Source organism: Sceloporus undulatus, chromosome 3 (assembly GCF_019175285.1).
Source record: "Sceloporus undulatus isolate JIND9_A2432 ecotype Alabama chromosome 3, SceUnd_v1.1, whole genome shotgun sequence".
Taxonomy (NCBI): Eukaryota; Metazoa; Chordata; class Lepidosauria; order Squamata; family Phrynosomatidae; genus Sceloporus; species Sceloporus undulatus.
In genome coordinates, this window is record NC_056524.1 from 155,587,157 (window position 1) to 155,605,153 (window position 17,997).

The window sequence follows — 17,997 nt, forward strand, 5'->3', positions numbered from 1 at the left end:
AAGATCAAAATTTTGTTAAAAGGATAGGAGCAGACCAGGTTTTGGATTTTTAGTCATTTTGCAGCCTAAAGTGTTCTTACACTATTCTCTACTGTTCTATCTTTCATTATAAAATAAATATCTGTGCAGGATGCAAGAAGGCAAGTGCAGCCCAGTGATAAAAATGTAGGTGATGCCTGAGGGATCTCTGGGGATATCCAGGCCTCCATGCCCCTTGTCCCTATCCCAACATCTTATTTAAGATGGACCAGTTTCTTTATCTGTACAACTCATTTGCAGCAAATAGCATTTATGGCAAGGGTGAACAACCATGGACCTCCAGATGTTCTTGGATGGCAGCTCTCACCAGCCTCAATAAACATAGCCAGTAGGGAAAGTTTATCAGAATGGAAGTCAAGCAACATCTGGAAGGCTACTGTTACTCACTTCTATGGGAATGTGTCTTGTACATGTCCTCTATTTTAGTCTGCTGCTTTAAGCCCAGATGCAACTTTAGTGTTAACTGAAATATGGAAACAAATATGGAAAACAAAGCAGTGGCCAACAGACTGGAAATGTTTGATATATATATCACTCCACAAGAAAGGAGATACAAAAGACTGCAACAATTATAGGACAATATCACTAATCTCACATGAAAGCAAAAATAATGCTCAAAATTCTGCAGCATAGACTCCAAACATACAGAGAGAGAAATTCCAGAGGTGCAAGCAGATTCAGAAAAGGAAGGGGCACTAGGGACCACATTGCAAACATGTGATAGCTAATGGAGTACACCAAAGAATTAAAAAAAAAGAATCAGCATGTGTTTCATATACTACAGCAAAGTATTTGATTGTATAGATCATGAAAAGCTATGTGCACTCAAACACTTAGGCATGCCACTATATCTGATAGTCCTGATAAGGAATTTGTACCAAGGACAAATCTGCACAACTGAATTTGGGGAAACAGAGTGGTTCCCAATAGGCAAAGGGGTCAGGCAAGGCTGCATCCTATCACCATACTTGTTTAATTTATATGCTGAAAACATCATAGGAAAAGCAAAATTAGAATTAAAAAAAGGAGGAGTGATGATATGAGGAAGCAACATTAACAATCTAAGAGATGCAAACAACACCATAATAAGACATTCAGGAATTGGAACAGTTAATAAGGAAGGTCAAAGATGAAAGTGCAAAGGCAGGTCTGATGCTGAACATAAAGAAAACAAAAATAATGACCACAGAAGAAATACACAAATTCAGTCTAGAGAAGGAAGTTGAAATACTTAATGAATTCCCATATCTAGGATCAAACATTGACCAGAATGGAGACAGCAGTCAAGAAATATAAAGAAGATTAGGAATGGGAAGGACAGCTGTGAAAGAACTGGAAAATATAATGAAGAGCAAAGACATAGAATTGAGCACTTATGTCAGAATCGTTCAGGCCATTGTATTCCCAATTACCATGTACGGATGTGAGAACTGGACAGTGAAGGAAGCAGTCAGAAAGAAAATCAACTCATTTAATAATAATAATAATAATAATAATAATAATAATAATAATAAATTTTATTTGTATTCCGCTTTTCCATAGATCAAAATTCAAAATTTAAAATGTAGTTCTGGAGAAGAGTACCTAGGATACCATGGAGAGCCAAGAAAACAAACAAATGGGTTCTTGAACAGATCAGACCAGGGTTCTCCTTGGAAGTGAGTTGAGACTATTGTACTTTGGCCACATAATGAGAAGGCATGGATCACTTGAAAAAACAATAATGCTAGGAAAGGTAATGGATAGAAGAAAGAGAGGAAGACCACAAACCAGATGGATAGACTCAATCAGGGGAGTTGTGGGCAAGAGCTTGCAGGATCTGGGCAAGGTAGTGGAGGATGGATTCTTGGAGATGTCTCCTTCACAGGACTGTCATCAGTTGGAACCAACTCAAGGGCAGCTAACAACAACAACTGCCTATTTTAGAAATTTCTCCAGTTGTCTTCAGCACTCGACTATCCTCACCAATTGTTCTACCTTAGTACTTGCTCACTTTTATCCAATGAGTCTGCTTTTAATTCCTAAACCCCCTTCTACCTCTGCTTTTTATTCCTTCATATATACCACTTGCCTCACTTTTTGATTGGTGGAAAGCAGTACAGAAAGATAAATACAGGTGTCTTTTCAGAGCTATGGTTCAGAATAGTTTGTGCTTAAATTGGTTTGTAGAGTAGCCATAATACCTTTGTTGATTCCATTTCTTTTCTGCATGTTTTTTAACATTTACACCAGATGTTGTTCTTGTTTGGGGCCTTCAAGTAATTTCTGACTCATGGCAATTCTAAGGAAGACCTATCATGGGGTTTTCTTGGCCAGTTTCTTCAAAGGGGCTTTGCCATAGTCATTCTCTGAAGCTCAGAGAGTGTGACTTGCCCAGTGTCACCCAGTGGTTTTACATGGCATCCTTTAAATAAAGGAGCAAATAAAAATGATGGCTCTTGGGAAAAGAATAAAGTGGCTGGCTGAGGGTAGAACTGGCTTATGTAGCTCCTTTAGTTCACAGTGGGCAGCATCCATGTGACATATATCCACACACTACTTATGGGCCACAACTCTTCCTTAAGCTGTACCCAAACTTCTTCCCACAAGAAACCTCTCAGATAATACAGAGAGGGAATAGGAGTTCTCATATGTAGACACCACATTTTGAGTGTTTACATACATGAATTACAGCATTGGAAACAATGGTGAAACTTCCGTTGTTTTGCTAAAAGCTCAGCCTTCTAAATTACAGCTGTGCATTTACCAGTAAAACTGCTAGTGATTGCCTGTGAAAACCCGAGCAGCTGGGGCTGTGTGCATCGTAACATCCGGCTGTTAGCACTTTTCTACTTCCAGCAAAAATGGCTTGCTAATTTAGTTTGGCAAAACAGTGAGGTACTTCTAGTGATAATAATCAAATCTGGGGACTTTTAGAAACAATCATTACCAGACTGGAGGTGTCTCGTTTCTACTGCCACCAATGGCAAATCCTATAAGCATTGGAAATATTTGGAAAATCCAACAGCAGTTATAGCAGAATAACCCCCCTCCCTCGATCATTTATTTATCGAAATGCTTTCTTCTCTCTTTTGGCTGTTACATGTAGCATCCATTTTCCAGTAGAAACCAAAGACAACTCTTTTTATAGTGCCCAAGGGAAAGAAGAGAAACGAGCACAAACTAAGAACTTGGCTCTTAGATTGGATATTTTGTGACCCCCCCCCCACCTCCGCCCCATCTCTGCATTTCAGAACTGCCTGTTCAAAATGCTGGGAACTCATGAAGCAGTTGTGATATTAGCTTTCAGACTCTGATTTCTTCTTAATGCACTATGTTCTTGACTATTGCTCTTCTGATTCCGCAGTTCATTGCAGTGGTATTTTCACATACTTCTGCCTAACCACAAGTTTTAGTTTTCTTCAAAGCAAGACCCTTATGAATTTAGTAATGGAAGCTTTAGGAAAGATCTGTACTTGTGAGATTCTGTGGCTGGAAGAGGAAAAGAGCAGCACTGGGCCATCGTATTCCTCCCCCTCCTCCTTGGTAATGCTGAGTGATGTAAAACACATGAGATGAGGTGGGATGCTTATACATTTCATATTAAATTGCCACACACTATTCACTTACATTTTACCAGGCTTCCCCACAATGCTGTCCTCCAATAATCTGTGTTTTTCCTGTGGTTCTCATTCAGACTGCAGGAAGTCTGACTTTTTCAGAATTAAAGATGGGCACTATCTCCACAGGAGTTTTACTTTTCTGTGTTTTTTTTAAGGAAACTTAAAATTCAAAGCATGTGTATAACCCTTGTCATGGGTGCCATTTTGTGTCCCTGTTTTTTAAAACAATAATTCCTTTATTTAGTCAAAAACATTTTTCCAGATGTTTTTTTAAAAATCAATTCAGCACTTTGGGCAGCTTCTTTAAAGTTTGGAATAATACCTGGCTATGGCATTCACTACTCCACTGAGACAAGCACCATTGCTTGACACTGTAGTTTATGGTTAGCGCCGGGTGTGCAGAATCTCAGCCCAGCTGTTGGAACTGAATATACAATGTTTGGTGGTAGATGCATAGATCTAGCCAATTGAACTACTCACCACATTGGAGATTATTACACACAGATAGGATAAGCAAGGGATCGTTCCCCTGTCCTTATCTTGCCTTTGACTGCAATCCCGCAAAAGGCTTTTAGATTGCAATGCTATTGTCCCATCATTGAAGCAGCATTGCATTAACACAAATTCTCATTAATGCAAAATGCCAGGCAGTGGCACTTCAATCAAAGGACAATGATGGGATGTACACAACGTCATTTGAAAGTCTTTCATGCAATCGTGGTCCATCGTCCTTTCTGGACAGCATAATGATAGGATAAGCATGATGTAGTGCGAAATTTTTCTCACAATCGTGCTATAAGAACAGGAAAAGGACAGGACAAGGACATTTCGTCCCCCATCTGATAATCTCCTGTGTTTCTGCAATTGATATTGCAAATGTCTTTCTATTCTGACTGACAGTAGCTCTCCCAAATCCTGTACATGTGTCTTTTCTAGCCTTTTCCCTTAAGATCCTGTAACTGGATGTACCAAAGACAAGGTTTGGGGGTGGAGGACAGTTGAAAAAAAATCACCCAAACCCCCATGGTTTTTGCTTTAAACAGTTTTTTTAAAGCAAGTATTTTGCATTAATGTGTAGGGCTTTACATTGTATGTAGTGCAGACTTAGACTCAGAGGCAGGAAGACTGAAGACTGGAGGAAAAATCATTAACACCCCAAGATATGCAGTTGACACAATACTACCAGCAGAAACCATCAAAAACCTGGAGCAGTTACTGAAGCAGGTTAAGGAGGAAAGTGCCATGGTAGACTTGAAGTTGAACATTCAGAAAACAAAAACAATTACCATGAAAGATCTGCAAAGTTCATCCTAGACAATGAGAAAATTTAAATAGTCAATGAGTTCCCATACTTTGTATCAAACATTAATCAAAATGGAGACTGGATCCCAAAGTGTAAAGATAAAACTCTGAATGCTAAAGTAAGGATCATCCAAGCTATTACCATGTACCAGTGTGAGAGCTGGATAGTGAAAAAAGCCAAGTGGAAAAAAAATAAACTTATTTGAGATGTGGTACTAGAAAAAAAGTAGAGAGAATACCATGGACAGCCACAAAGACAAACAAATATGCTCTATAACAGATCAAGTCAGAACTCGCTCTGGAAGCGAGGATGACTAAATTGAGTCTGTTGTACTTTGGCTACATCAGGAGCAATAATGAATCATTAAAAAGACAATGATAGGAAAGGTGGAAGAAAGTCGAAAGAAAGGAAAACCACAAGCTGGATGGCCTTCAGGACCTGAGCAGAGCAGTGGAGAACGTGGCGTCTTGGAGAGGTCTCATCCACAGTTTGCCATGAATCGAGGCCAGTTACCAACAACAACAACAATACCAATATCAGACTAAATCAGAAAATTAAGTATTAAAATGGATTTGAGATGTTATGTCCCCAAGTTTAAATAATAATTGTTCTTTTAAAAGTGCTCTTTTAAAGCAAGTTATTTGGGTTGAGCTTATGTTAACTGAAGGATTTGAACTGCACAAACCAGAGTATGGTAGAAAGTAAAAACATTTAATTTCAGTGCACACAAAAATTATACACAGTAGTAAAAATTATTGGAATGTTTTTTCCTCCCCCAAAACATCAATGTGAAAATATAAGCCACATGGACAAACCTTTTGTTCATCCTTCCCCAGTATGATTATCTACCATGGACACTTCACATCGTAACAGAAAAATATGTTTTAATCAGTAAACATAAGTGAAGTCGAAGGCTTTCATAGCCGGCATCCATAGTTTCTCTGAAGATGCCAGCCAGATATGCTGGCAAAACGTCAGGAAGAAAATCTTCTAGAACATGGCCACCTAGCCCAAAAAAACCCACAAAAAACAATAAACATAAGATATGGAAAAAGGGAGATGGAAAAATCTGATAGAACAAACAATTTTGGAAATCAGGTTTGAACCTTTTTCTGAAGTGTAAATTTATTTAGAAATATTAGCCAACAGACCCTAATCTTAAAAACAATTCAATTAATAATAATTCCAGTAACTGAGAAAGTTTTATGTGCCTTAGAAAGTTTCATCTGTTTATTTTTAAAGATAAATTTGGAGTGTCATGATTTGAGATAGAATATAAAATGTTATTTGAATGAATGATAGAAAATCTCTGCATTCTGCATGTGTTTTAGGGATTCTCTTGCAATGTGGTTACTTTTCTCAACCTACCCCACAACAGCTTTCCTCACACAACTGCCACCAGACCAACACCGTGGCAATGTTCTGGGCTTGGGGAGCCAGGATAATCATTGTGGCAGCATTGTGGTCAAAACCAGAGCTGCTGAGAAATAAGAGGAATGTATTGCTATGCTGGGGATACCTCTGAGGCTTGCAAACATTGCCAAAATATTTTTAATGGGGCAAAAAACAAGAATAACAACCTCAAAATGCCTCAGTGATGATTGAGCATGTGAGTATCAATTGGAAAACAAACCTGGACTTTTAGTCTGGAATATCCTGGGGGGAAGCATCGTGAGCTGACAGAAACCCAGAACAGGAATATTCCTAATAGATGATATATACTGCAACATTTTTAACAGGTCCCAAGTGTTAATTATGAAAAGAGAAATGTCAAAAGAAAAGTCCCTTGTCGACTTATGGTGACCCCATGAGTTTCACAGGATTTTCTTAGGCAAGGAATACTTATTATTATTATTATTATTATTATCATCATCATCAGCAGCATCAGCATCATTATTAATGTTTGTTTATATAGCGCCATAAATTTACCTGACACTTTACAGGCATCATCAAAACAGTATATAATCTGTCAGTGACATACAATCTAAAAGTGATAAAATACAAACTAAGAAATTAAGCAAGTTATGCAGTTACAAACTGTAAAAACTGTAAATACTAACTGTAAAAACAACTAATACATATAATATAATAAAATATAAAAATATATAAAAATATTAAAATACAGTTCCTAATGCTTTCGAGAACAAGGAAGTCTTTAATTTGGATTTAAAACCAACAAGAGAAGAGATGTGGTTTTTGCCAGTCTCTTCCTCTGAAAATATAGGGGGCATTCAAAAACATTTTTTGTTCCAAGGAGAAGTGGATCACAGTGCTGATGCATATTGGGTTTGTTGTTCCAATTTTGTTTTGGGTTCACGAATCTCTTTGAGTCATTGTAACCCATTTGTTATTCACACATGGCATCGTTTCAGGATAAAATGGAGCTTCCTCCATTCCCTTGAATGATATAGAGTGATCCGAATCAATTTGGAAGCTTATTCACACTGCCGAAGATGTGGATCGATGCAGATCTTTCAGGAAAACTTGGGAGGGGGGAGGAAATGGTAGTGAATATTCCAGTTAAGTGGAGGTTTTGCCAGCCCCCCTCCCCCCCCCCACACACACAAAAAAGTGCATCAAGTGCATTCGGAACATGTGTGAACATCAAGGATTCAACCTGGATTCATCCCGGATTATTTTCAAAGTGTGAACGGGGCCATAGTCTACTGTACCTGGTATTCATTGGTGGTCTCTCATCCAAGTACTAATCAGGGTGACCCTGCTTAGCTTCCAACATCAGATCAGATCTGGTGCCTTTAGGATGTTTTGACAGCTAGAAAGAGAAAGAGAAAAGAGAAGTATGCTCTAATACTTGAGGTCCCCCACATCACTGCCACAGCCACTGTACTGGATTCAGATATATTTTAGTGTATGTACTTTTATTCTGTTCTGATGTAATTGCAAATTAAACCTTACCAACCGTTTAAACTATTTAAAAACTCACTATTGTGTACATAACTCCACTTAACTCTTCCCTCTTCCACAAGTGTGTGTTGTCCTGGGACTGCAGAAGAAAGCCTAGGAATAACTAAACCAAAGCATATGGCTAGAAGTACAGTATTTCATACATACTCAAATATGTCATAAGGCCAGAGGTGTTTTTGTCAGATGGGTATCTTTGATAATATCTGAAGCTAAGCAGGATACAGGTCTTACCTTACTTAACCCCCTTATGGGTTATGAAGGTACCATATATACTCAACTATAAATCAATCTCATGTATAAATTGAGGGCAGATTTTGGAAGCACAATTAAGGTTTATATATGTTCTGTGTATAAGTTAAGGGTAAAATGTAAGGGCATGTAACAAATGGGCCAAAGGATGAAGCAAAGGAAAGCAATGCCAACGAACTTACAAAATTCCAGCAGGTGTAACCATTAGTATTCACACAAAAGGCTGGATGGATGATAGAATAGAGGGGGGTCAGGGCTTCCAGGATAGATTATGCTCTTGCCTTTCACCAGGCGATGGTTCTCTTTTTAAATAAAGTACCGTATAGTACTTACATTGACCCATGGATAAGGTGACTCAGTTTTTTTCAGTCAATTTTTAACCTAAATTTCTAGACTTATAAAGACCTGGTTTTATTGGGGGATAGGGGGGTTGGTTTAGATTATTTTTAACATTGTATATTTAAAATTTTGTATGTTTTAATGTTTTAATTGGAATATTTTAATTGTTTTTAAAGTGTTGTTTTAATGTACATGTGTTTTCTTAGGCAAGGAATACTCAGAGGTGGTTGCTAGTTATGTTGTAAGCCACCTTGGGTCCCAACTTAGGAGAAAGGCGGGATACACACACACACACACACACACACACACACACACACAGAGCAATAATGCTAACATCATTGATGAATACTATAATAATACTAAAATAAATTATTAAAATAACTTGAGGATGTATTTGGGATTTGTAGTGTACATTTCCAGCATCTGCTCACTGCCTATGCAGGCTCCCAAGGGCAATGAGAAGGGCCTCTGTAATGTATCATATGATAAAAAAAACAAAACCTAATACTAACCCAATCACATCTTCGTGTAATTTAACAAATGTTTGTAATGGAAAACTGGTAACATTATACCACACTTTTCTTTTTATCTCAATCAGAATGGATTTTCTCAAGAAGTTAACAAATTCCAAAACATCTGACTGCTCAAGGTTGGGAGGCTAAAACAGTACTATTGCCTTGGGATGATCCCATAAACCTTATGGCATATAGCTTGACATTACTGTATTTTAGTGTTCTTTTATTCTGAGTGGTCGAGTTCCTCTTCCATGAGAATGAACGAGAAAGCCAAGCACGCCTTCAAAGCCTCCTCCCTTTCTGTCTTTGTCCCCGTTGTGCTTGCACAACAAAAGAACAGCACATTAAGAATAAATGGCAGTAATGGACTGATGGGAATACTTCCTTTTTAAGTGGACAGCACAGGCTGGAGCCCAGAGCTTTAAAAGTATGAAACCTGCTGATTAATCCTCAGATACAGTATCGTAAATGCAAGCACTTTAAAAATGCTGGGTGGCAATGTGGAACTGGCCTAAATACCCTAAAGGCGCCGGATTCTGTCTGATCTCAGAAGCTAAGCAGGGTCAGCTCTGGTTAGTACTTGAATGAGAGACTGCCAATGAATACAAAATGCTGTAGGCTACATTTCAGAGGAAGGAACAAGCAACCACCTCTGAGTATTCCTTGCCTAAGAAAACACATATAAATCAACAGGTAACTTGAAGGCACATATACTCACATACAGTGTGGAAGGGATAATCTTTTAAAAGAAGAGATGTCATCATTGAGAAGAAGCTGAGACAAATCAGAGGTCGAGAATGATGGGCAGACTATCCAGATGGCAGTGAGGACTTATGGACCAAGCTGGGAAGGAGCACATCCTGAAATAGGGGAGGGATATTGAATGTAGTCAGTCTTCAAGCCACCTATTCTATTAAGCTATCATAAGGAGATTGGGGAATTTTCAGCTCTTGAAAGGGACGGCAAGGGATGAATTTAATTTCCCTTATAGGCTTTGTCAGAATAAAACCATTGTTGTGAGTAGCCATACCCAAATCAAGACTGAGAATGGGGAAGTTTCTACTGTCTATGTTACTCCTTGCTGGAGGTTTAACTGGGACAATGAGCTGATCCTGTTGGGAAATGTAAGAGATACCAGAGGATCTGTAAGGCAGAATGATCAGTTGGTAGGACAGAAGTTGAACAACATCAAATCCCATATCAGTCCCCCTACACATAGTGCCTTATAGCATGTCAAAATAAAGACGAGAGACAGCGAGAGAGAAGTGGCTGCCTCCTTGCCTCTTCACATGTTGTTGCGGCACTTCCATTCTCATTCCAGAGGGAGATGGTTGTAAAAGTGTGCCTTTTGTCAAACAGATTTTTCCAGTGGAAAAAGACATGCTTTTGCAACCAGCCCTCTCAGAAGAGAACGGAAGTGCTTTGGCGGCATGCAGAGTGGTAAGGAGAGGCAAAGAGAAAGCTGCATCTCTTCGCTGCCTCTCAACTTTCTTTTGTCATGAGATAAGGCTCACAGTGTTTACCAAAAAGTGGAGTTTATTTATTTAAGACAGTTCACAAAAGTAAAAGCAAATCAGCTAAAAATGTTTCTGAGCTCCAGTCCCAGAATGTTCAATACTGGTTAATTTGGTCCAGTTTAGAAATTATGTCAAATGACAATTTTGTATGTGTGTGTGTATGTGTGTGTGTGTGTGTGTGTGTGTGTGTGTGTAGGTTGATGTAGAATAGCAGTTGCAGGAAGACTGATCATGACTGATACAATAACATGCTGGGAGATGAAATGATCTTTTCACCCTATGCTAGGGTCACAGTGAAAGTAGCCTCGGAAATATGCTTTCCGTTGCAGGAGAGATGCTCCTATATAATTGTGGGCACAACCTCAGTGTCAAGGAAAGGGTAAACTATGTCCTTTCATGAGATGTTGCTGGCCTCTGTGCAGAATAATTATTTAACAACAACAAAAATAACATCCAGATAGATGAATTGAAATCACACATTTCATGCATTATCTACTGTGGACCAAAATAGGTTCTAACAAATAATTGGTTGTTGAATATTGACAAACTTAACTGGACATGTGCAGTCTCAGCCTTTGAGACCAGAGATTCAATCAAGCCTTCATTATAGTAAATCATACTCATGGAATAGTAAGTCTTAGGAAAGCTGTCCCATTTGCAGCTCTCCCATAGCATGTAACATCAATAAAGTACAATTGTCTTTTATACTTTTGAGGATTGAAGACTGAAATTAAAACTGGGTTTTGACATTGTAGGCCTTTCTATCAGAGATTCAACTTTGTTCTTGCAGTGTCATGGAGCTGGGCAAGAATTCCAGGAGTTCTTCAGCGTCTTGGGTTTACTTACTTCGTTTTGGCTTTGATGCAGACCTGCTTTAGCATAAAGGACTTTGACAGATATCAGGTAAGGTGCAATAATGGAACTGTTATTTATTTATTTATTTATTTAATAATGGAACTGATTTTACTTCCTTCTGTTACATGTATGATGGATTCAATCCTGAGTACTCAATAAATTTCCATCATTTGATATGGTGGTATGTATATGGCATCCATCTTGTTCCAAATTCTGTATTGCTATCTTCAGAACTTGGAAGTAGTTCATGATAAATCACAAGTTGCATCTAATTAATTATTTTACAGTATAACTAAAGTACAAATGCATACTAGTAGTACTATTTATTTATTTATTTATAGTTGTTGCTATTGTCATTACAGTACTATCTTTATTTATACCCTGCCTCCCCTCCCCCCACAAACTCAGACTCATGATGATTTACAAATTAAAGTAAATACTACACATCTAAAAACATACCCAAAGAAATCACCATTAAAATAGTGAAAATAATAATGATAATGATAGGAATCTGGAGATTACCCCTCCTTCCACATACAAACACCTTACTACTGGAACTTAGGGTCATCATATGAAAATAAACTGTAGCAGTAGCAGGGGGAAATTAACCTAGGGTCAGTTGACCATTATTTCAGTCTAGGTAGTACTTTTACATAGCATCTCTTATGCAAGACCAGTGCTAAGGGATCATTTCTTGGCTGTTGAATGGCTTGGCTCAGTAACCACACAATCCTGTTGCCATTAATGACTGGTTCAAAATAAATGAACCAAACATCTAATTACAATTATTGCACGAAAAACAACCAGATGATTGTGCCATGAACTAATTTTACTTAGTAAAGAGTAGTATGGTTCAAGATGGTTTGAGAAATGTTGTGAGGGAACACCTACAAAACGACAGGATTTCATGTTTTACACAGAGTCTTATTGCATTAGAAACAAACCCAACAGGCAACTGGAGGAAAGTATGTTTATCTTCCTGTCTCTGAATTATGTAGAAGCACTTTCATTCTCTTCCATTCATAAAAGTGTGGGAGAGGGTGGTAAAAATGTCCCTTTTGCCAAACAGATTTTTCCAGCTTGGCAAAGGGGACACTTTTATGACACTTAGGACTGAAGAGAATGAAAGTGCTTTGATGTCATGCGGACACAGAAAGAGAAACTTGCTTCTCTCCATTTGCCTGCTGTATTTGTTTTTACTGCAATATGGCTCATAGACACAGATACATGTTTTCTTGTAACAGGGGAAATGCACCTGGGTGTATGTGATTTGGAGCAGAGACATGATGGGGAGTGAAAGGGTTATATGTGCACACATTCATGCACAAAAACAGACTAATTCTTTTTTACTAGTCCCCCTACCAAAGCTGTTTTTTTCAACAGAAAGCAGCCCTCCGGGTTTAATATGTGTAGTTAATAGCCCAAAGAAATGGACCTCCTAGGCACAAGACAGAAATAATATGTTATGAGTAGTGAGAGCTATCTAAAACACCCTCATTATGTTCAGTGTCTCTGAGGTACCTTTTCTTTTCCCAGGAAGACCTCTGAAAAACTATTTCTGCAATTTTCAATGCAGTTCACTTTATAGAACTGGGAAACAGTTAGCTTTGGGTGAGTGTATCAGCTACACTTTGCCATCAAGAACACACATATGTCAACCTCAGAGTACTTTGTACCTGTTTTAGCAACTCTTTTCAATTAGGTGCAGATCGAATTTTTAGGCATGTAAACCTAAATATATATCAAAAGTGTGTGTGTGTGTGTGTGTGTCTATATTGGCAGCTACCTTAAACACGGGGAGGGACAGGGCAGATGAAATACCAATAGCAATAGCATGTACATTTCTATGCCACTTATCAGTGAACTAGCACTCTCTAAGCAGTTTACAAGGTGTAAGCCAATTGCCCCCAACAAGTTGGATATTCCTTTTACTGACTTATGAAAGGATGGGAGGCTGAGTGGACCCTGGAGTCCTGCAGGATCAAACTCACAACCTTGTGGCTGTAGTACCAGCATTTAACCATTATGCCATCAGTGTACATAAGTAAGACAAGTTAAGTGAGCCAATGTCTCCTTACTACATGTTCCTTATGTTTTAAGTTTGAGAGGATACTTTCATGTTAGTTCATACATATAGCTGCAGTTTTCTTGGAAGACACATATGTGTACCCAGGGACCCAAGCACTGTTTTTAAGGAGAAGTAGGGGTCAACATTTGCAGGAAGTAATTTTGCCTACTTGCAGGTACTTTTTTTTTTAACAAAACAGTGAAAACACAGAAAGCATTACATTAATATAACAGTGCAACAACAGCCAACTGAAGCAAGAAACACTCTGACTACCATCAAAAGAATGGCAAAATAATAAATGACACTTACAGAATTAAGTACAGTGGACCCTGTTATACGCTAGGGTTTGGTTTGAAAATCTCCCGTGGATAACAAAATCCGTGGATGCTCAAGTCCCATTAAATATAATGACATAGCAAAATCGTGTCCCCTGTAAAACATTGAAAATCAAGGTTTGATATTTGAAATTTATACTTTTTTTGGAACATTTTCAAACCATGGATGCTTGAATCTGTATATTAAAAATCCGTGTATAAGAAGGGCCAATTGTAAATAGGAAAAATGGAATTGAAATATCAAGCAAAGAAAAATGAATACATAAGACCCTATTAGATTAATTCAAAAGTGTCTATAAGGCCTCCTATCACAACCATCCTACCACTTTACTACTTTAAAAGCAAAAAAATGTAGAAGTATGGTGGTTCACAGCCATAATCTCTCCCTTCAAAAATGCAGGAACATTTATATCTACCAAAGCCTGCAAAGTAGAGAATCAGGTGTAGAGCAAATTACTTCTTCCATCCATTATCATTCAATCGTGGGGAGAACCACATTACTCCTGGCTGCCATGCTACTGTTAAAGATGAGAAGCCTGTGGAGAAAAAATTGCCATCCATATATAGAAATTCAAAGCCAGATATTTAAGAGCTAAACATTTGAAACAATCACTGGCTTGTCAAATCAAACAGTTTCTCTTTCTTATATAATTGATTTCTTATTATATTTAAATCTCAGGGAGGAGGAGGACAGGCTGGTCAAGAATTTTTGGAAAGTGATTTTTTTAAAAAACAAATACACAATGACATTTCACTCATCCCCACTACAAGGCTAAAATGAGACCCTCACACCAGGGCACACTGAACAGTCTGTGTATCATACTTTCCTTTGGTTAGGACATTGGAGTTCAGAATGCTTTTTTATGTTTAGAGAAAAATTACACACAATTCTGGGTGCGTGTAACACCTCTGATCAAGTTGCTCCAAAAACTGATGGGTGAATTTTCCCTTATAATTTTTTACAAGCAGAAAACATGCTCACCTATACTCTTCCCCAAGTGTGATGGCAAAATAAAAATAAAAATGAAGAAACTAAAAACAATAATAGCTTTTTTTGCTCTCTTTTTTGGCTTTTGACCAAATTACAAACCCCAGGATTCCATAGGATGGAGCTGTGGCAGTTGACGTGGAATCTTAGTGCTATGATTGCATAGTGTAAAAGGACTCCAGATTTATTTTCTTGACTGTATTTCTTGACTTCTATTAATGTCCTTCTCTTTGCAGTTTGATACCTGGTGGGCGTCAGTCAGAGATATTGTTCTCTACTGGCCTGAGTGGATCATTATGACAATCCTGGAACTTCTATGGCTGTGCCTAACATTCCTGTTTCCTGTGCCTGGATGCCCCAGGTAAGTGGGAGGGAATGTAGATAAAAAAGAGTGTGTGTGGCTAAAGACGTGTGCACAGCTTCCTACTGCTTTTTGTGGGGTTTTCCTTTCCTTTTTTTCTTTTTGGTAATAAGAATATTTAATTACAGTATATTAAAAATTGGTTTCTACAGGAATTAGGGTTGCGAGGCCAAGACTGTCACAGGCCCTGAGATTTCTGGGTGAAAATGTGAGAAAGCATGATACATTAAGTGTTATACATTAACCATCAATACACTGTTCACATTTGACAGAAATGGCTTCTCCATTTCAGAGCAAGCAGCTCTCAGCATGGCTGTTCTTGATGGTTTGTGCACCTGCTTCCCAGCTCAATTGTTTGGTCAATATCAGCTTGAGTTCCAAGTGCCTAATAGAAACATTCATGTTTATTAGATTAGCTAGGTCAAGAAACATCCTTTTCTAAGCTATGTTAGAGCACTGGCTCTAGCTGGAGGAGGACTTCCACCCATCCCAGCCCAAGCAAGACCTGCCAGAAAATATTTTTCAATAAAAACTAAACCTGAAAGCATATTTTCTTTCCACTTCAGGACAAGCAGTTCTTCCACCAATTGTGATATCTTTCTTTATGAATTTTGATTACATTTTCTTTAGCTACAGAATGGAAGGGTGGTGATGGTGATGTTAAATATAAGCCCCAGTTAAAGAAATGGACATATGCCTTTTAAAACACCGACCTTTCATTGGTAGAAAAGAAGAGGTAGGATGTTAACTGACTGTGGCGGGCACATATGTAGTAATATAACCTGCTGGATGTTTTTGGCAATGTTTCTCAAGCTGTTTCATATACCCCAGGACATGCATCTTTCAAAAAAGCACTTGCAAGGCAATGCTGTCATATATTACATGTCCTGCTGTTTTATCATTTAAAATAATGATCTTGCCATCAGCAGGCACAGCTTGAGGTGCGTACAAGGGATTGAGGAAGAGCTGTGTGAATTCACTGTTATCTGTCTTCATTTTAATATGTGAGCATTTGCACATCTTTGTGGATAAGGCAAAATGACAAGTAAGAACCCCCCCCGCCATTCCTCATGTTTTGACCAAAAAAGAAAGCAATATAGTTTTTGCCCCGCACAAATAAACGCTGTAGGGTTTTTTAAAAAAGTACTAGTGAAACAGAAACTAATTCTTTTTTCCATGTAATGTTCACTATGTAGGTAGATTTATTTCTGTAAAGCAAAGAGAATAATTGGTTCTTTCAATTTACAACCTCTCCTTTGTCTTATGACACTCAGCCCATTCTGGCAATAGTAGCTTAATTATAAAAAGTCTCAAAGATTGCTGAATGGAGAAAAGTCTGTTGGGTTTGTTTTCTTTTTTTTTTATTTTTTTTTATTTATATACCGCTATTCCAAAGATCATAGCGGTGAACAGCAAGTAAGCTAATTAGCAAGTAAGCTAATTTGCCCCCAACAGTCTGGGTACTCATTTTAGCAACCTCGGAAGGATGCAAGCCTGAGTCGAGCTTGGGCCCTTTTGCTGGTCTTGAACCCGCAACCTTGTGGTTTCGAGTGAATGGCTGCAGTACAGGCATTTATCCACTGCGCCACCAGGGCTCCTGTATATGAGCCAGTGAATTGGTGAATTTAACTAGACTGTAGAATTCAAAGACCTACCCGCCTTAGTCTGGAATATCAGTATACAAAAGCAGTGTGAATTCACTCAGACTTAGGGCCCAAACAGACATGCCAAAATAAAGCTGCTTCGGGTCACTTTGGAGGTATGCTATTTAAATGATGCATGCATTCTAAGAGGCTGAAAGCCATGCCAAAGCCACACTCCAGTCCTAAGAATTGGAGCGTAGCTTTGGCGCAGCTTCTGGCCTCTTAAGATGTGTGTGCCATTTAAACAGCATACCTCCAAAGTGACCCGAAGCAGCTTTATTTTGGCCTGTCTATTCAGGCCCTTCCTGAGTGAAAGAAGTTGTGGTTTTCTCTACTTCCTACCGTGTCTTAAATTCCCTTCCAGGGAGTAAGACGGAAGCAAAGGAACCCAATGCCAACATGGGAAGGTTCTCTATGGTCCTGCTCCACTCTGCTGAGCTGAATGAGACCCCTTGAGACCACCTATATCTCAAAAACAACTTGCTGCCACCAACAAATGACTAACTTGTCACACCCCAGCAATGCATTGGGACATTGCTGGGCCTTCTACTGGTAACCTACAATCAGAACAGACAGTAGGCAAGCTAAGGCCGTTAAAAGGAATGAACAAAGAGGCAGAGTAGTGAAGAAAAGGGTTTTATGAAGTAAAGAACATTAAAGAGTAAGACATGGAGGACAACTGGAAAACTTTATTTTTGCTTGGAAAAAAACAGAAACTACAATTTTTCTGTGTTAAAAGCAATGATTATAGCAATGCTAAAACAGTTTTGGGGAAACTTTCATATATTTTTCTGTCCAAAACACAGCTTGTGAAACTTTATTTATTTTAGCTTGTTGTTGTTAACTTCCCTCAAGTTGACCAAAACTCATGGGGAACCTGCAAATGAGACATCTCCAAGACCACATGTCCTCAACTGCACTGCCCAGGTCCTGTAAATTCAGGCCTGTGATATTCCTGATTGAGTACATCCATCTGGTGTGTGGTATTCCTCTCTTTCTGCTGCCTTCCATGTTTCCCAGCATTATTGTCTTTTCTAGTGAGCCATCCCTTCTCATGATGTGGTCAGATTATGACAGCCTCAACTTAATCATCTTGACTTCCAAGGAGAGTGTGGGCTTGATCTGCTCTAGCACCCATTTGTTTGTCTTTTTGGCCATTCATGGTATACTTGGCACTCTTCTTGAGTACCACATTTCAAATGAGTTGGTTTTCTTCCTGTTTGCTTTCTTTGCTATCCAGCTCTCACATCCATACATG

General features: G+C 38.5%; 1 protein-coding gene across 1 annotated transcript in view; it reads left to right on the forward strand.

Moving 5' to 3' along the window:
- Positions 1–17,997, forward strand: part of LOC121925876 (heparan-alpha-glucosaminide N-acetyltransferase-like) — a 176,695-nt gene that overhangs the window by 143,898 nt on the left and 14,800 nt on the right. The window contains exons 10-11 of the mRNA XM_042458448.1: positions 11,280–11,392; positions 14,972–15,096. Coding sequence (XP_042314382.1) covers positions 11,280–11,392; positions 14,972–15,096 — 238 coding nt within the window. The remainder of the gene's footprint in view (positions 1–11,279; positions 11,393–14,971; positions 15,097–17,997) is intronic.